General features: G+C 41.8%; 1 protein-coding gene across 1 annotated transcript in view; it reads left to right on the top strand.

Annotated features, from left to right (window-relative positions):
• The window catches only part of astn1 (astrotactin 1), a 2,838,691-nt gene extending 2,825,327 nt beyond the window's left edge, over positions 1-13,364 (top strand). The window contains exons 22-23 of the mRNA XM_063063753.1: positions 939-1,122; positions 9,822-13,364. Of these exons, the coding sequence (XP_062919823.1) occupies positions 939-1,122; positions 9,822-10,059 (422 nt within the window). The 3' untranslated portion in view covers positions 10,060-13,364. The remainder of the gene's footprint in view (positions 1-938; positions 1,123-9,821) is intronic.
• Positions 13,365-20,432: the final 7,068 nt, after the last annotated feature.

The raw sequence follows: 20,432 nt of genomic DNA, 5'->3' as shown, positions 1-20,432 counted from the left end.
CACTCCAGCCATTACCTTTAACTTCCTGCGCTGTTGCACAGAGCCCAGTGTGAACCTGAGAAACAGGGTCTCATCTTCTGTCTCAGCACATTACAGTCCTCAGGACTCTATTGAATTCATGAATGTCAGGTAACCAGTCTTTCCTGCTTTTTTTAAGAACTTATCATTTCTGATATAAGCTTATCCACCTGAAATGTTAACTCTAATTTTTACTGTCTACAGAATCCACCTGGCCCTCTGAATATTTCCAGTATTCTTTTACTTCAGATTTCAGTAATCTACATCTCTCAGTCCCAACATAGTCTGTATGTTTCTAACTACCTTTTTTCATCTTCCTCCAATTGCACAGACAGATCTCTCTCCTAGATGGCACTGAAATTATTTGTGTTACCTGGACAACCTTGAGCTCCACTTTATCATAAGCTATCCCCTTGCTCTCTCTTCCTCTCCCTCTCTGTGCAACTTAAAATATTTTCTCTGAATTTTCAGTGCTGATGATATTATAGACATTATAGATTATATTAAAACACTAATTCTGTATTGCTCCCACAAGCACTGACCAACCTGTTGGATATTCCTCACAATCTCTGTTTTTATGTAAAATCTAGCTCTGCCCCTCCTGTTATCACCCTAATGTCTGAATTATCCTCCCTTACCCAAAACACCCCCACTTGAAAGAACACTTCCAATCAATATCATCAAATCTATTAAACTTATTTGAAACATTAATTGTTGTTTTATTCCATTTACTTTGTGGTCAGACTTGGGCTTCGTGACATTTACTAACATGTTGAAGAGATTTTGAGTTCTTCATCTCCCCTTTAAACACTGAACACAGAACACAGAACAGTACATCACAGCAACAGGCTATTCAGCCCACAATGTTTGCCTGAACTGGCTAAAAAGTAAAAACTAATTTACTTTAGTTTCTTCCACAGAAATTGCCGACAAAATCTATAACTTATTCAATGGTTATACAAGTGGAAAGGAACAACAAACTGCATACAATACGCTGATGGATCTGGGCTCGTCTACTCTACACCGAGTCTATTACCACTACAATCAGGACTATGAGCACTTTGGAGAATTTACTTGGCGCTGCGAAGATGAGTTGGGACCAAGGTACATCCACTTCAACTATTAACAAGATAGACTCACCTTTATTGCTCCAGGCATGTTCAGGGGCAATTTCAAGCTGTGGTAATCTGGTTCATAATGCCTAGAGGCAATAGTGATGCAATAATAATTCACGGTGCTCAGAGTTCAACATTACCTTCTCTTACAAGAATAAAAACTTATTCACAGGGAGAACAGACTAATGAAATGATAGACTAGCACAGGGATGAAATTATACAAATGCATGATTGACTATGATTGTTAGTCTATGTAATTAGGAAAGGCCATTCACTGATTATTTTAAAATTATAAAGAACTGAAATTATTTCTGAGAATGAATTTACTATTGAACAGAACTAATTAGCTGTAAATCATTTGGTTCTTACTTTTCTTTGCAGACTACATTCCTCAGTAGGGTACTCTTAACCATGGAGTTTGCTTTTAATTACTGGTGCAGTTTCAACCTTCCAATGGTATTCAAAATACAATCCCAATGGGGTGGAACAAATTTCCCTCAAGAGGACACCAGGTGTGGTACGAGGTGGGTTGCCACTTTTCAAGTGGCTCTCAACAGGAATTTCATGTCCAGAAAATGGTGACTTCAGTGTGGTAATCACTGACAATTCAACGCTGAGACAGAAAATAAGAGAAGCCCCCACACTTGAGATTTCACTGTCACTGTGGTTGATCTCCGATGTCTTTAGGTTTCCCTGTTGAAGTTCAAGCTAAACATATGATAATCCTAGCAAACCTATGAAAATGTTTTTATGGGGTGAAGAATGGGAAACATGAACTTTAAAGTTATTTATCAATTATGGGCTGACACCAAGACATTAATATCCCTAATTGCCCTGAGTTCTGGTGGATTTCTCCTTGGACCTTTGCAGTCGATAAAATAAAGGAACTTCCACAGCTCTGTTAGATGAAAAAATTAGCAATTTAGACATGGCATTTGTTAAGGAGTGGTGAGCTAATTTCAAATCAGAATGCTGTGTGACTTAGACATGTTGATGTGCCATTGAATTTACTGACCTTGTTCTTGCAGATGCTGAAATTCTGAAACAAAAACAAAAAGATACTGGAACCGCTCAGTAGAAAGTCTGCAAAATGATAGGAGAAACAAAGTTAACATTTCAGGTGGAAGAACTTACATCAGATCTGGGAAAATGAGGAAAAGTAGTTAGTTTTAATTTGCAGAGGAGGCAGATGAAGGGATGGACAGGACAGAGAGATTTACTGTACAGGGTAAGATCAGATCAAATTGGATAATTGGAAGTTAGGCAACAACCACACTTTTTTGTCTGTGTTGAATGTTGCTGGGACATACTCAGCAGAACAGGCTGTACTAATGGAGAGAGAAAGTTGAGGAAGGATGATTTGCAGCTTAAATCTGGCTTAAATTGAACCTCAGGCACAAGGTGGAAGTTTCCTTTGACAGGTCAAATGAGCTATGTTCACTGATGCCAAGAGCATCTCAACGTTTGCACACAAGATCACTGAACTGTTATAAAAAGATTAATTTTTAAAAATCACTGAAGTGTCAGCATCAAGTTCAGCCCATGATTTCCTGCTCCAAACTTCAATGGCTCTTGAAAGATTTTGGCCCCATAATCTTTAAATGTTTTGTACATGTTCACAAGTTATGTTGCTTTTATAGAGTCACAGAGCAAAATGGCGTTGCAACAGGCCCTTCAGTCCAGCAGTCTACCCTGATCATAGTGTTCTCCAAGCTATTCTCATTGGCCCATAGTGTTCACCAAGCTACTGTGCTGTACTATTCTATGTTCTATTTCCATAGATGCTGCCTGACCTGCTGAGTTACTCCAGCATTTTGTTTGTGTTGCTTTGGATCTCCAGCATCTGTAGGATCTCTTGAGTTTCTGTTTCAACCAGTGTTTATTTGTGCATTTCAAAATAAGGTGTGTTCAAAATAAGCAGTGTACAGCTCTCTAGATCAACCCAAAGTTAACAATTACAACACACACAAATGGAGCAGAAGCTTTTATGGGACATCCCCAAAATGAAGTAATGTGACCGTGAAATTCACCTTCTGTAAAATTAATGGAATTTCTGCAAGCAATTTCAAAAGTCTCTGATCCAGGTGTTTCTCACACCTGGTAATGATTCAAAATTCATCAAAACCAGGCTCAATATTTGACTTGGCAAAGTTATTTGAAAAGTATACCTTAGTGGTGAAGTTGAACAAGCTGATCATATTGCTAGATCTTCATGAAGTACAGATTTCTGTTTTCATGAAAAAAAAGAATGATGATACTAACAAGCCAGAGGCCAACTACCACTAAGGAAAACAATTTGAAAGTAGAGTAGAGTCTCTCACTTTCAAGCTCATCCTGGAGTTTCATCATTATGGTTATCACTCTTCCCAAGTGAGATTATCAGCAAATCATGAATCAGTGCTCAAGACTCCATCTAAAATACCTTGATGTCCAATTGAGTACATTATGTATCACGCAAGGGAACTGTCACAAGTTCATTCTTGGAACTCATCGTTCAGTCTGTGTGTACATTTTGGCTTAGATTTTGATTAGATGTCCTGATCTTTGAAGCCACGATCAGTCCTAACCATTGCCTTATGCAAATATCAATGTAAGCTCACTAATTACCTCACCTGTATTAACCTACCTTGATATGTCCCCAAAAATGTTGAATGGTGCTTCTCAAACGTGCTTTCCTTAAATAATTCACTAGAGGTGTTAGTCGAAATGGCTGAAATTCTCATTTCTGACTAAGTAATATTTTGGTAGGACGCCAGTTAGCTCATTGAGTCTTGAGAAATCCCATTCCTCACTTACTTCCTTGTAACCTTGTGTCTCCCCCATCCCAATTAACCACTCTCCATCCCCTCCCCATATGATTTGCCCATTATGTATGTACACTGGGAGAAAGTAATCGGCATTTGGAAGGAGACCAGAAGGCCTTGCAGTCACAGTGAGAATGTACAAACTCCACACAGGGAGCACCGCAGGTCAGGATTGAACCTGCTCTAACTACACTGTTCTGGGGTTAAATAGTGGTACAGTGTCAGCAGCGTTCCAGCACTGCCCTCGGGTTCTCTTTCTTTGCACCTGTTTAGTCAAGCCTGACCGGAATCTTTTTCCTAATCTCCAGTAGTTAGATCCTACCTCTTTAAATAAAACAGCCCTTTCTAAGAATCAAGCTGTGCTCAGTACTGTATGAGTGGTCTCACCTATGCACCCCGCAGGTGTCCCAAAACCACCTTTCTTTTGTGCTCCTCTCTCTTTTAATTTCAAAACTAGACTCTATTCATAAAACAGGATGTTTTGGAAATAGAACACTCTATATTTTTTCTTCCTATTCCCATATTCTATCAAATTATGACGTTCAATAACACTCATGTTTACTCTTTCAACAATACACCCACAAAGAGCTTGGGAAACTGCTATACATGACCCAATCCCTCAGTATTCAGTGGTGGCAGGACCCTTGACTGGGATCCTTCCCGAGAGAGCCATTTCCCTTACAATAAATTCCTGTTCTCACATACTGTAGACATAGAACTGTACAGTACTGGACAAGCCATTTAGTCCATAATGTTGTACTGATCTTGATGCCGATTTATACTAGATGTCCTCCTGCTTATAACCCTTATCCCTCCCTTCCCTTTATATTCACTCGCATATCTCGAAGCTTCTTAAACTCCACAAATCTACCCATTTCCACTCCTAACCGTGGTAACCCATTACAAGCTCTTAGCACTCTCTACACTAAAATAAAACTTGCCCCTCACATTGCTTTTAAACTTCCCACCTCTAACCTTAAAAGCATGTTATCTGGTGTTTGGCATTCCTACTCTGGGGAACAGATTCTCACTGTCTACCCTATCTATGCCTTTCATAATTTTAAAAACCTATCCAGACTCTCCTTCGCCTCCTACACAGGAAGGAGAACAAACCCAAGTTAATCCAACATTTCCTTCTAGTTCAAACCCTCTAATCCAGGCAGCGTCCTGGTAAACCTTTTCAACAGTTCTTATTTCCTTGTATGTACGTGCAAACTTACCGTAGTTCATATTGTTCCTTATTTCTTCAACTATGCAGAGTACATTGTGTCAACACATAGTGACTTATCTTCTTTTATTATATTGTTCTTTTCATCAAATCTAATATTTCACAGTCAACATCCTTATCTCCAATGTGTTGTTTATCTTCAATGAGGGCAAATGCAAAGCATTCGCTTAAAAACATGCCTGTGTTTGCTTCCTTCACACACAAGTTATCAGAGTCTATGTCCTTCCCCTTACTTTAAATGATTTTACATATGGTTTGAATGTAAATAGCTTTTTCTAGTAAATTTTTAAAGTTTTTTTCCTGATCATATTTAAATAGCTGGATAAAAAGAACATTTCTGCAATTGTAAATTTTACTTCTTTGTCTATGTTTGTCCCCTTTCCATAGCTCTGCTGAATCCAATATGATTTTGACCAATGCTGCCAAAATGTTTTCCCCACTGAAACCTGTTCCATCCATTTTCAGATTTCCTTGCTGTCTTACCTTTCTCAATCTTACTGTCCCAGCGTTAGTCAAATCCCCCTCACTGTATTTGAATTCCTCAGAAATTTGCCTAACTACTAGTTCTTAGAATGTAGAACAGTACAGTATAGCACAGGAGGAGACCCTTCAATCCACAATGTCTGAGTTGAACTTAATACCAAATAATTATTTCAATCTGTACATGTACTGTGTATCCGTCCATTCCCTGCCTGTCCAGGAACTTCTTAAATGCCTCTTACATTCCTATCATATCTTCTTCTTCCACCACTCTTTGCAGCATGTTCCAGGCCCTATGTCAGAATCAGGTTTATTATCACCGGCATGTGACGTGAAATTTGATAACTTAGCAGCAGCAGTTCAATGCAATACATAATATAGAAGAGAAAAAATAATTAAATAAAATAATAAATAAATACATACATACATACATAAATCAGTAACAGTACATGTATATTGAATAGATTAAAATATGTGCAAAAATAAGAAATACTGTCTATTTTTTAAAAAGTGAGGTAGTGTCCAAGGGTTCAATGTCCATTTAGCAATTGGATGGCAGAGGGGAAGAAGCCGTTCCTGAATTGCTGAGTGTGTGCCTTCAGGCTTCTGTACCTCCTACCTAGTGGTAACAGTGAGAAAAGGGCATTTCCTGGGTGCTGGCGGTACTTGCCTCATTATTCTCTTTAAGCTTTCTCCCCTTACCTATGCTCTCTGGTATTTATGTGGGGAAAAGATTCGGTCTATCTACATTATCTTCTCATTATTTTATTTACTTTTATGAGGTTGACCCTCAGCTTCCAGCACTTCAGAGAAAGCAGTCCATATCCTTTATGTTGATACTTTCAAATCCAGGCAACATCCAACTGAATCATTTCTGCACCTTCTTGAATGCCTCCACATCCTTCCTGTAAGGTGATGATCCACATCCCCTGTTTCCATCCAGGGGGTCAGGGTGGACATGGTGGAGGATTACAGATACCTGGGGATACCAATTGACAATAAACTGGACTGGTCAAAGAACACTGAGGCTGTCTACAAGAAGGGTCAGAGCCGTCTCTATTTCCTGAGGAGACTGAGGCCCTTTAACATCTGCCGGACGATGCTGAGGATGTTCTACGAGTCTGTGGTGGCCAGTGCTATCATGTTTGCTGTTGTGTGCTGGGGCAACAGGCTGAGGGTAGCAGACACCAACAGGATCAACAAACTCATCCGTAAGGCCAGTGATGTTGTGGGGATGGAACTGGACTCTCTCGCGGTGGTGTCTGAAAAGAGGATGCTGTCAAAGTTGCATGCCATCTTGGTCAATGTCTCCCATCCACTACATAATGTACTGGTTGGGCACAGGAGTACATTCAGCCAGAGACTCATTCCACCGAGATGCAGCACTGAGCGTCATAGGAAGTCATTCCTGCCTGTGGCCATCAAACTTTACAACTCCTCCCTTGGAGGGTCAGACACCCTGAGCCAATTGGCTGGTCCTGGACTTATTTCCTGGCTACATATTATTATTTAATTATTTATGGTTTTATATTGCTATATCTATACTCTATTCTTGGTTGGTGCAACTGTAACAAAACCCAATTTCCCTTGGGATCAATAAAGTATGACTATGATTGTGACTGTGACTATGACCAGAACTCCAAGTGTGACAGAACTAAAATTTTGTACAGTTACAACTTGACTTTCTGAATATACTCAGAGTCCAGACTGGTCCATCTGACTGGGCTCTAACTGCTGTGAGGCTTTTGCTCTTCAGTTGAAATCATATGGCCTTGTTTGTTGGTCTTGCAAAGAGATCCACACTCCTCACAGCTGTAATTTTTTCTTTAAGGAGCAATTCTGTAAGAAGAAATACTGAGCTTACAGAGGAACAGCATTATCATGCGCTGCTTGTCTATCTGCATCCTCAGTTTATAAACGTTTTCTCCCAATTTGCACTTTTCCATCCCCGTCCTAGCAAGTCTCTCCATTCACACAGTATCCTCTGGACTGTTGGCCACAGCCCTGTTGCGGTATTTCTGTCCTGAATATACCCCACCCTCAGAACCGAACATAGAAGAAGTCAAGTGCAAATGAAGGTGCAGCTGATAAGAAGGTAGGCTTTCTTCTTCTAGGATGCCAGCTTTTCTGCTGCCCAGTCACCTGCTCTGGACAGTTCGTCACTGCCAAAAGGCTAGGATGAGTTAGAATCAGAAGACCAAATTCTGAGGTGCTGCTTTGTAATTTTTTTCTGGCTTCCTGTAGTCTGCCTGAAAGAACATATCTGCCTTTAATGACAAGCAACCGGAAGTTCCCACATGGGGCAGAATGTGCATTCAGTGAAAACTGTGAGCTATGTCATGCTTTCATTTTGTAAAATTATCTCTGGCCTGCATACCTTCAGATCCAGAGACTCCCATCTTATTCTTATTATAACCAATCAAAATTTATTTCTGCAATTACTTTTGGTTTTATGGGTTCACTTGCGTATCATACAGCACAGAAACGGGAGATATCGGCCCACTGAGTTCACATCAACCATCAAGTACCCATTCACAATAATACTACACTAATCGCATTCATTCCCTCCACATTGCCAGCAACTCTAACCACCTCCCTATGTTTTACTATTCAACAACACACTAAAGACGATCGATAGTGGACATTTAACCTGCCATCCCACACGACACTGGGGATGAGCATCCAGAGGGAACACACGCAATCACAAGGAGAACAAGAAAACTCTACTCACACGAAACAGCCAAGGTCAGGATTAAAGCGGGCATATGGACTGTGAGGCAGCAGTTCTACCAGCTGTGCCACTGGACTGCTACTTGGTTTAAATTACAAAACTAAAATTTGTTTTGTTTTCTCAAATTAATCTTACTGAGAGAGCAGAAAGAAACTGTGGTACAAACTAACTGGTTAGCTTCCTGTGATGCTTCATTAAACTTGCCCCTTAGTCTGATTAGTTAAACTCCCAGACCAGAACTACATTTGGTGTTTCCAATAGTGGAAAGGCTTGAGATCCTCTCACACCACTCCTGAAATCTCACTGGGCACATGTAAGCTGAACTGGCATTCTGAAAGTTCACCCCCACGCCCACTGCCTACCAACTCAGCAATAAAGCCACCCCTCTCCACTAACTGGAAGCCCCAATAGCAGAGGTTGACTCCTGACCCTTGTTTATTCCCCCTATGTGTTATTCTTCACCTTAGCACATCCCATAGGCCTTGTTCCCCAAGAATCATACAACAATCTCTGCCTTAGCTCTGGATTTAACCTGGTTTCTTTTGCCTTGGAAAACCAAAGAAAGACTTAATAATTCCTGAAACTGCTTTTCACCTTACACTCAGGAATTCTTTCTACCAATAGTGCTGCCATTCCATTATTGTTTATTTGTACTAAGACACTACATGCGAAACAAAACCTTTTCAGTAGATGTGATAATAAACTTATTTTATTTAGTCAGGTTTTTGATACCTCAGTGTAGCTGCTTGAGCCAAAGCATTATTGCTCTACATCAGCAGTCCACTGAAGAGTGGATTATATATACTTCACTTCAGCAGAGGAGCAACCCCCAACACTTTGAACTTAGTGCTGCCATTGACGATATGCAGGGGCGCTGGACACAGGTCGGAAGGAGATGGTTCCTGCCTTTTTTACATTTTACTGGTCATCAGTAAAACAAATGTGGCTCACAGAGTGAATCTATAAAATATTTCAATTTGTAAACTGAAACATAATAATAATATTTTGTTGAATCCTCTTTGGTATGAATTCTCTTTTTCAGCATTCACATGAAAAAGAAGTGACTTCAGCACAACTTTAACCTAATTGTTGTTCTTCTTCTCCCTTCATATTTTCAACTCCATCTCTCCCTTCCTCTTTATTGTTCCTTTATTGCATTCGATCCCCTTTCCTGTTTATTGTTTTCCCCTCATTTACCTTTTTACTTTCTTTCTTCCTTCCTTTGAATCTTTCTCCTTGTCCTTATTCCATTTCCATTTTATTTACCATTCCTCTACCTGCCTTCTTGTTCTCCTTCTTACTGACTCTTTCTCTCTCTCCCTCCCTCAATGACGCATCTTTGCATTTGCTTTTATCTCTTTCATTCCTCTACCGTCATCTCTCCCCCTTGCCTTTGTCTCTCTGATTTTCATCTCCATCTCTCATCACCTATTCATCACCTGCAGGAAAGCTGGCCTGATCCTGTCCAAGTTGGAGGAGTTGAGCAGCTGGTGCAGAAGCCTCCTTCGGGAGCCCAAAATCACCCTTCGCCGAGTCTCCTTGAAGTACCTGTCCTGCCGATACAGTGAGATGCGGCCCTCAGGAATAAATTGGCAAGAGCTGAACACAGAGGTCAAAAAGATCTGTGAGGAACAGTTCCTGACTGTGCTGTACAATGACTATGGAGAACATAAAGACTTCTGACAGAGGAATGTACTTTGTGTCCATCTTCACCCATTTCCCGTTCCCCCCCCCTTAGTCAGCTGTTTTATGGGCAGTCCACATGGCCTTCTGGGTAGAATATTGCTTGACTGCTCGCAGTTGTTTGTGGAGGTTGTTAAAACTCAGGCTTACCCTGGTCTGGCGATAAAACGTTGAATCAGTTTTGAATAGTGTCAGCCAAATATGTGGGTTATTTGATTTTAGCTTCACTGGAAGCTGGAAGAATCATGGGGAAGACTGGACAGTGATGATGGTGCTTGCATCAAGTCTTCTCCCATTGCTGACCCTTCCTTAATTTTATCGCTCCTAATGTATTGCAATTGCTTTATCACTGTTATGTATTAGGCAGTTTCATTCAACAGCATTTGGTTCATTAGGCTGCCAGTCAATGCCATGTCTGAAACCACACAGGCAGTGGATTTAGGTTGGGTTTTGGAAGTGCACTCGTGTTAATTTGATGCCTCCTTGTGTTTTGAACTGGATAGCTAACAGCACTAATGTCAAAATAGGAACGAGGTTCCCTACAGAAGGTGGTCAATGCATGACAAAGGGTTAATGCAAAGAGGCAAATTACCAAGTGCCTAATTTATTGTAAAGGAGATTAGAATGATGCACAGTGCCTGATCTATGGAGATATTTTAGCAAAGGCGTCTGGCACCCTCCATCAGCGAGAAGATTATGCTTCATAACAACCCCTTTAATAAAAATTAACAGGGGTTTAGAATTGATGTCCCCATAACCTTGAGACTGCAAAGTGAATGGTGAGATTTAGTGATGTTCTAGTGTCCCAATTATGTTTTGCAACATTTCCAGACTTTAGTTCAGCAGTGACAATCTTTGCGTAACCGCAGCATGTACTGACACACACCTTCACCGTTCCCAGTCCCTTGTTCAGTTTTTCAGTCTACAATATTTGTTTGACACTTTGAATCTGCTGCCAGCTGTCAGATGGTGTTTCACATTCACCCTAACATAATTGCAAACACATCCTGGCTATTTATTCACAATGAAACCATTCTTCAAGCATGCTGATTAGATTAGGTTAGATGGAATTAGTGAATTCCCCGCCAACGTTAGAGCTTTCTGATTTAAATCCACTCACAGATAGTCAGGTGCATGGTCAACCATTGTGTTTTAATATTTATTAAGTATAGCCTTTTTATATATATTATATATATTGAAAAAGATCAACTTTTAAGATTACTGTGGCAAAGATATACTTGCTCAAAATGTGGTGTAGTTACATTTCACACTGCTCTTTGTTAAAACAGCATAACTGCTCACACTTTACCAGCCATCAAAGAACAAACAAGAAGTGAATAACCTGGTTCCTGCTAAAAGACCACTTGCTCTGCACCAGGTGTTAGTCTCATGACTGAGTATTTAAGGGGGCAGGAGACAGCAGAACACACTCCACTTAGGGAAAGCGGACTCAATTGCACTTTTTCTCTCTCTGCCCCTATTTCATGTGGAACACACAGGTACCTGCATTACAACTTCACTCACAGCAAGGCCTGCGATTCGTCATCTGCTGTCAAATATTTTGGCTAAAACAACACTGACACCCAGATTCTGACTCTGCACACACAATAAATTTTGTTGCAGCATGATTACTTTAATTACTGGAGAAATATTACTGTAATATTGCTGAACATAGTGTTTCGTCAAGTGAGGAAAGGCTATTGATTATGATATAGTTCCATAATGTGCCTGTTTGCAGCCCCCTTGTAGAGATTAACTAGTCAGTCTAGACATTTCTTGCAGCTCCATTGATACCCATATTTCCAGCTTGGTTTTGATCCACTATTTGATTATTCTTTCCTAAGACTCACATTCCTCAAATCATATAGTAATTTAGGGATCAGATCTTTCACCCAATCAAGAAAGAGTGCATGAGCAGATAGTACGTGAGTTCAGAGGAAGAATGTAGACCTTTCTTGATTTCCAGAGTAGCACAGCCTAAATGTGGCCTGCATGTACTTTAGTAGTTTGAGTTTTCAGATAAAAGGTTCTTGAATCAACCCTACCCTATATACAAGTGACACTAAGAAAGAAACATTGGCCAGCATCTTTCACTAGCATTAGTGTTTGCAGACATACAGAGGAGAGCATTCCCAGGGAGATGGAGTCTACACTAGTCTTCTTTGTCCGTGCATCACTTTCTAGTATCCTGTATTTTTCCAGCCAAAAGTTGTTGTCTTGTAGAGTAGACAGGAATCTACAGGCTCCTGCATAGAGTAGGTGCCGTTCGAGACCAAGGGTTCCCAACCTGGGGTCCATAGACTCCTTGCTTAACGGTATTGGTCCATGGCATAAAAAAGGTTGGAACCCCTGCTCTAGACAATACTCTTCTCCTCCTCCAGTAAGCAACATGACAGATGTTGCATCACCCACATGAAGAGCAAAGTGTGCAAAGGCAAGTGGTCTATTGATGTCATTGTGTTATCAAAGTAGGTATTGCTATTTATGAGTGACATGATCAATAGTATATCTGATTCTAATCTTTAAACTGTCTTGGAAATGGTTCACTGCTCAGGAATAACAGAGGGATACCTGAGGCCACCATTTACTGTACTGAGCAGTGAGATAGTGTATGGAGTGAACTGTACTACATAAAGGGTGGGCATGGACTATTTGCAGCCATGAGTTGGCAGTATCACCTTCTGCCACTGCATATATCCACTTACAGATTCCAGAACAAAGACTGCATTTACATTTCACTTTGTAGAAAAGATAGCAAATCAAGATACTATACAGCATATACAGCAAATGGCTTCAATATATTTCACTCTGAGTCTCTTGAAAAGACTAAGATTTCCTTTATTTATAAGGGAATATTTTCACTGCGGCAAAATCAATTTGCACTGAAATTTTCATTCAATTAATGAGGACTGGCAGGAATGTGGATTACAGGGATCCAGTGTGAACTGTACACAGGTATACCTGAAGCAAGCAGGGGGACGCCAGACGGCGGTCTCGCCGGTATTTTGTTTGCACTGCACTGCAGAGTGGGCAGAGTGAAAGCTTTCATTGATCAGTTGACCTGCCTCTTTCTCAAACATGCAACGTCTGTTCTGAACATTTAACTTGTGAGCGAACGTGTTGAGATTTACACTCAACACACAGTGGTCTTAAAGTGGTAGTTAGACATATATGCTCTGAGTTTTGATAAAACAGCAGTGGTATATGTGCTGATGTAAAATGAGAGTTTGTGATCTAGTATTGTGCACACCTAGTGATCATTGTCTCCTTGAATCCATTGGCTGTTACAACATAAAGTATTGATTCCAAGATTGGCCAGTCTCTAACTTCTTCCTTGCTGTCAATCATAATATAACATGCTACACGTGTGTCAAACCATTGGAATGTGCCTGATGTGAATGTGGAGTAGGAATTGCAAGGGGCAGAGCAGAGTTTCATTTTGATTTGAAAATTAGAGCTACTCATTCCACGCTCCTGAATTTTCCCAAGGCAGACCGTTCATTTTTCAGGTGAGTAAGGCCAAACCCTTCAAGCTTTCAGAACATAGATATAGATATAGAATAGTACAGCACAGCACAGGCCCTTCGGCCCATAACGTTGTGCCGACCCTCAAACCCTGCCTCCCATATAAGCCCACACCTTAGATTCCTCCATATACCTGTCCAGTAGTCTCTTAAATTTCACTAGTGTATCTGCTTCCATCACTGACTCACGCAGTGCATTCCACGCACCAACACTCTCTGAGTAAAAAACCTTCCTCTAATATCCCCCTTGAACTTCCCACCCCTTACCTTAAATCCATGTCCTCTTGCATTGAGCAGTGGTGCCCTGGGGAAGAGACACTGGCTATCCACTCTATCTATTCCTCTTATTATCTTGTACACCTCTATCATGTCTCCTCTCATCCTCCTTCTCTCCAAAGAGTAAAGCCCTAGCTCCCTAGCTCAACATTGCAACTCAGTTGTGAGAGTGTTCAAATGCAGGCGAAAGAGAGGTTTAGCCAAAGAGTGGTGAATCTGTGGAATGCTCCGCCACAGACTGCGGAGGAGGCCAAGTCCGTGGGTATATTTAAAGTGGAAGTTGATAGATTCCTGATTGGTCAGACCATCAGGGAATATGGTGAGAGGGCAGGTGTGTGAGGTTGAGTGGGATCTGGATTCAGCCATGATGGAATGGCGGAGCGGACTCCATGGGCTGAATGGTCTAATTCTGCTCCTATATCTTATGATCTACTGTGCACTGGAATATGAGAAAGAATGACACAGATGTGTGAGAGAATTGATGGGTGTGAGGGAGAGCCATTGAGTGTGAATCAGTACATTGCAGAGAGAAGATCGGAGTGTGTGAGCATCAATAAATATGAGAGATGCAATATATGTGTGTGAAAGAGTGGAGTGTGCATGAGTGAGTCCCTGTCTGAAGGACACTTTTCCACAAATGGTTCAGACAATATTTTGGGTCGGACCAAAGTTGCAGAATAACAGATTGTGTTTTCAGTGAAAGAGACGATTTTGGTGCACAAGGGTTCTGCTCTTAGATTCTACATCAGTAAAATGGACACAACCCACACAACATGTCAGAGTGCTACTTTCGCTGTTCAGGGTGCTGTTTATAATTCCAGTTTGCTGCTGGGTCAGAACTGTGTGCCTGGGAGCTGGGCACACAATTGAAAGGGAATGAATTTCAATGGTTTTGCCTTTATTTTATAAGGAATCAGATCTTTACATCTTTCCGGTCAAACAAGTATGACTTCTCATGCAAAACGTTTGCCACTCATGACTACCACTATACTTCAATCAGAAGCTACTCCACTTCACTCACAAGACTTTCTTGACCTTGTTGAGTAGGTGCATGGAAATAATTTGCAAAAGGTTGATACAGACATAAAAGGCTGAATGGCTTCTCTATGAGTCTTATAATTTTAGGGTGTTTAAGATTTTTCAAGTCAACAGCTACAAAAGAGCCCTCTGCCAATATCCTGACCCGACTTCAGAAACATCTAAGTTTATTAGAAAGGTTGTGGAATCTGCATTGATGATGTAGTTATTCTCTCCTGAGCAGGAAACTCTTCCCGACAAGCTTTCGTCCCTCAGGAAGCATCACTGGTTACTAATGTATTACATGTTGTGTGCAAATGTTTGTCATGTTTCCTACGGTGGTTCGTCCATCGTCGGCGTCGATGAGGACCTCGACACCAGTATGATGGTGTCGAGACAAGCGCATGATTTGGATTTAAGTGAGGGAGAGTTGCGCAGCGTCAGCCTCACTCTCTCTTCCCAATTCCCATCTGGATCCAGTGGCAAGACAGAGTCGAGACGGTTGGAGAGGGGACTAGGCGCAGTGGATGACCAGGACCAGGTTCCTACAGTGACTTCAATTGAAATGTTTCTTCGTTTGGGAAGTCCTTTCAGGCAATCTGAGAATATGAATGGTGCTGGGGGAATGTATACCCTTCACTCTCTAGGGAAAATCTTGTTTTTTTTTGTATTCATTTGATCAAGGTTAATGAATTATAGATGAGACTTTTGAAGACAGTACATGTGAGAGTAAAGGCAATGAACTTAGAAGCTGAGTACATAGAACTAGGATGGTGTGGTCATTACAGAAACTTGGTTCAAAGAGGGGCGGGAATGGATGATCAATGTAGCAGGTTTTCAAAGTTTTAGAAAAGATAGAGAAGGAGGTAAAAGGGTGTGGGGAGTTGCACTACTGACCACAGACAATTTCACAGCTGCACTCAAAGGAGACAAAAATGGACAGGTCAAAAACTGAAACCATTTGGGTAGAGCTCAGGAATAGAAAAGATGCCGTCACACTGATGGGATTGTACTACAGACCCCCAAAGAGCCACTGAGACTTTGAGGAACAGGTTGGTGAACAGATTAAGGAAATGTGTATAAATTGGGACCTTCTTAGTGCAAGGGTCTTAGATGGGGCAGAATTTGTTAAGTGTATCCAGGAGGGTTCATTAAATCAATATGTGGATGAGAGGAGCCGTAGTGTCATGGGTGTTGGGCAATGAGTTTGACCAAGTGAGCAGTTAGGGAACAGTGACCACAACTCCTTAACTTTCATGATAGTCATAGATAAGGATAGGTATGATCCTTGCAGGTGAGTCTTAAATTAGAGTAGGACAAGTTACAAGGGTACTGTACGGGAACTAAAAAGAGTTAATTGGAAACACCCTTTTTCTGGCAAGTCCATATCAGACATATGAAAGGTGTTTAAAGATCAATTGCAAAGAGTACAGGAAAGGTATGTTCCTGTTAGAAGGAAGGACGGGGAGGGGAAGATAAGAGAACCTTGGATGTTCAGAATGGTGATTTAGTCAGGTAGAAGAAGGAGAAGTATGTAAAGCTTTGGAACTTAGGATCAAATGGAGCACATGAGAACTATGAATAAGCCAGAAAGGAACTAAAGCAGGGGAACAGGAAAGACAGGAGGGGCCATGAAAAGTCCCTGGCAAGTAGGATTATGGTGAATCCCAAGGCATTTGATACATACATCAAGAACAAGAGGATAATTAGGAAGAGGGTAGGACCACTCAAGGTTAAAGAGGGGAGCATTTGCTTGGATGCGGAGAATGTGACTGAAGTACTTACTAAGTATTTACCAAGAAAAAGGATATGGAAGACCAGGAGATCAGTGCTGTGTGTTAGGATGTTTAGAAGTCAAGGAGGAGGAAGTGTTGGGCCTCCTAATGAGTATTAAGGTGTATGTTCACAGGGCCTGATGGGATTTACTCCAGCTTATTGAAGGAGGCAAGAGACGAGATTGTTGGAGCCTTGACCTGTATTTTTGTGTCCTCTGCAGGCACAGGGAGAGGTCACAGAGGACTGGTGAGGGGTTAATGTTATAAGAAGGGAACAAGGGAAAATCCTGGGAGCTTTTGATTGGTGAGACTCGGGCCAGTTATAATGAAATTGATGAGAAAATTCTTAGGGATAGGATACATGAGCATTTGGAAACCCATGGCCTAATTAGGGAGAGTCAGCCTGGCTTTGTGTTGGGCAGACTGTGTTTTACCAACTTGACTGAGTTTTTGGACAAGGTGATGAGTGAGATTGATGAGGTAAGGGCAGTGGATGTTGCCTACATGGATTTTAGTAAGGTGTATGACAAAGTCCTTCCTGGGAGGCTCATCCAGAAAATTAAGATGCATGGGGTCCATGGCAAATCGACTGTTTGGATTCAGAACTGGTTTGCACATAGAAGACAGAGAGTAGGTGGTTGAAGAGACAAACGAGCTGGAGGTATGTAATTAGTGGAGTTCCACAGGGATGTGTGCTGGGACCTATGCTGTTCATAATGTATATAAATAACCTGGATGAAAATGTAGATGGATGGGTTAGTAAATTTGCAGACGATACCAACATTGGTGGAGTTGCGGATAGTGTAGAAGACTGACAAAGAATACAGCTTGATATAGATCAGTTGCAGACATGGGCTAAGAAATGGCAGATGAAGTTTAACCCAGATAAATGTGAGGTGTTGTACCTTAGTAGGGCAAATGCAAGGATACAGTACATTGTTAAAAGGAAAACCCTTAAGAGTGTTGCTGTGCAGAAAGATCCTGGGGTTCAATTTCATAGCTCCATGAAAGTGGCTACACAGGTCAATAGAGTGGTTTAGAAGGCTTATAGAATGCCAGCTTTTATTAGTTGAGGCATTGAGTTGAGAAGTCAAGAGGTCATATTGCTACTTTATAAAACTATGTTTAGGTCACATCTAGATTATTGCATATAGTTCTGCTCACCCCACTGTAGGAAGGATGTTGAGGCTTTCGAGAGGGTGCAAAAGAGGATTACCAGGAAGCTGCCTGGTTTAAGGAAGTCTTTGACTACAAGTACCTTGGGTCAAGAATGATGAGTTCGGAGAAGGACATAATGATACGGAAGGCACTGGCGTGGAGGGCTATGAAAAACATGAAGGAAATCTGGAAGTCGAACCTGACCAGAGGGCTTAAAAAGAGGATTTTCATAGCAGTCATAGAACATAGAATAGGACAGCACAGTACAGGCCCTTCAGCCCACAATGTTGTGCCGACCTTCAAACCCTGCCTCCCATATAACCCCCCACCTTAAATTCCTCCATATACCTGTCTAGTAGTCTCTTAAATTTCACTAGTGTATCTGCCTCCACCACTGACTCAGGCAGTGCATTCCACGCACCAACCACTCTCTGAGTAAAAAACCTTCCTCTAGTATTCCCTTTGAACATCCCACCCCTTACCTTAAAGCCGTGTCCTCTTGTATTGAGCAGTGGTGCCCTGGGGAAGAGGCGCTCGCTATCCACTCTATTCCTCTTACTATCTTGTATACCTCTATCATGTCTCCTCTTATCCTCCTTCTCTCCAAAGAGTAAAGCCCTAGCTCCCTTAATCTCTCATCATAATCCATACTCTCTAAACCAGGCAGCATCCTGGTAAATCTCCTCTGTACCCTTTCCAATACTATAGGAAGTGAGGCAACCAGAACTGGACACAGTACTCCAAGTGTGGCCTAACCAGAGTTTTATAGAGCTGCATCATTACCTCGCAACTCTTAAACTCTGTCCCTGGACTTATGAAAGCTAACACCACATGAGCTTTCTTAACTACCCTATCTACCTGTGAGGCAACTTTCAGGGATCTGTGGACATGTACCCCCAGATCCCTCTGCTCCTCCACACTACCAAGTATCCTGCCATTTACTTTGTACTCTGCCTTGGAGTTTGTCCTTCCAAAGTGTACCACCTCACACTTCTCCGGGTTGAACTCCATCTGCCACTTCTCAGCCCACTTCTGCATCCTATCAATGTCTCTCTGCAATCTTCGACAATCCATTGCACTATCTACAACACCACCAACGTTTGTGTAAACTGCAAACTTGCCAACCCACCCTTCTGCCCCCACATCCAGGTCATTATAAAAATCATGAAAAGTAGAGGTCCCAGAACCAATCCTTGTGAGACATCACTAGTCACAACCCTCCAATCTGAATGTACTCCCTCCTCCACCACCGCCCTCTGCCTTCTGCAGGCAAGCCAATTCTGAATCCACCCAGCCAAAATTCCCTGGATCCCATGCCTTCTGACTTTCTGAATAAGCCTACTGTGTGGAACCTTGTCAAATGCCTTACTAAAATCCATATAGATCACATCCACTGCACTACCCTCATCTATATGCCTGGTCACCTCCTCAAAGAACTCTACCAGGCTTGTTAGACACGATATGCCCTTCACAAAGCCATGCTGACTGTCCCTGATCAGACCATGATTCTCTAAATGCCCATAGATCCTATCTCTAAGAATCTTCTCCAACAGCTTTCCCACCACAGACGTAAGGTTCACTGGTCTATAATTACCCGGACTATCCCTACTACCTTTTTTGAACAAGGGGACAATATTCACCTCCCTCCAATCAAGCATTCCCGTAGACAATGAGGACATAAAGATCCTAGCCAGAGGCTCAGCAATCTCTTCCCTCGCCTCGTGGAGTAGCCTGGGGAATATTCCGTCAGACCCTGGAGATTTATCTGTCCTAATGTATTTTAACAGCTCCAACACCTCCTCCCCCTTAATATCAACATGCTCCAGAACATAAACCTCACTCATATTGTCCTCACCATCATCAAATTCCCTCTCATTGGTGAATACCGAAGAGAAGTATTCATTGAGGACCTCGCTCACTTCCACAGCCTCCAGGCACATCTTCCCACCTTTATCTCTAATCGGACCTACCTTCACTCCTGTCATCCTTTTGTTCTTCACATAATTGAAGAATGCCTTGGGGTTTTCCTTTACCCTACTCACCAAGGCCTTCTCATGTCCCCTTCTTGCTCTTCTCAGCCCCTTCTTAAGCTCCTTACTTGCTACCCTATATTCCTCAAAAGACCCATCTGAACCTTGCTTCCTAAACCTCATGTATGCTGCCTTCTTGCACCTGACTAGATTTTCCACCTCACTTGTCACCCATGGTTCCTTCACCCTACCATTCTTTATCTTCTTCACTGGGACAAATTTATCCCTAACATCCTGCAGGAGGTCCCTAAACATCGACCACATGTCCATAGTACATTTCCCTGCAAAAACATCATCCCAATTCACACCCGCAAGTTCTAGCCTTATAGCCTCATAATTTGCCTTTCCCCAATTAAAAATTTTCCTGTCCTCTCTGATTCTATCCTTTTCCATGATAACGCTAAAAGCCAGGGAGCGGTGGTCACTGTCCCCCAGATGCTCACCCGCTGAGAGATCTGTGACCTGACCTGATTCGTTACCTAATACTAGATCTAGTATGGCATTCCCCCTAGTCGGACTGTCAGCATACTGTGACAGGAATCCGTCCTGGACACACTTAACAAACTCTGCCCCGCCCAAAACCCTTGGAACTA

Source organism: Mobula hypostoma, chromosome 12 (genome assembly GCF_963921235.1).
Source record: "Mobula hypostoma chromosome 12, sMobHyp1.1, whole genome shotgun sequence".
Classification (NCBI taxonomy): domain Eukaryota; kingdom Metazoa; phylum Chordata; class Chondrichthyes; order Myliobatiformes; family Myliobatidae; genus Mobula; species Mobula hypostoma.
Note: the sequence above shows the minus strand (reverse complement) of the source record. Positions and strands in the feature narration are given on the sequence as shown.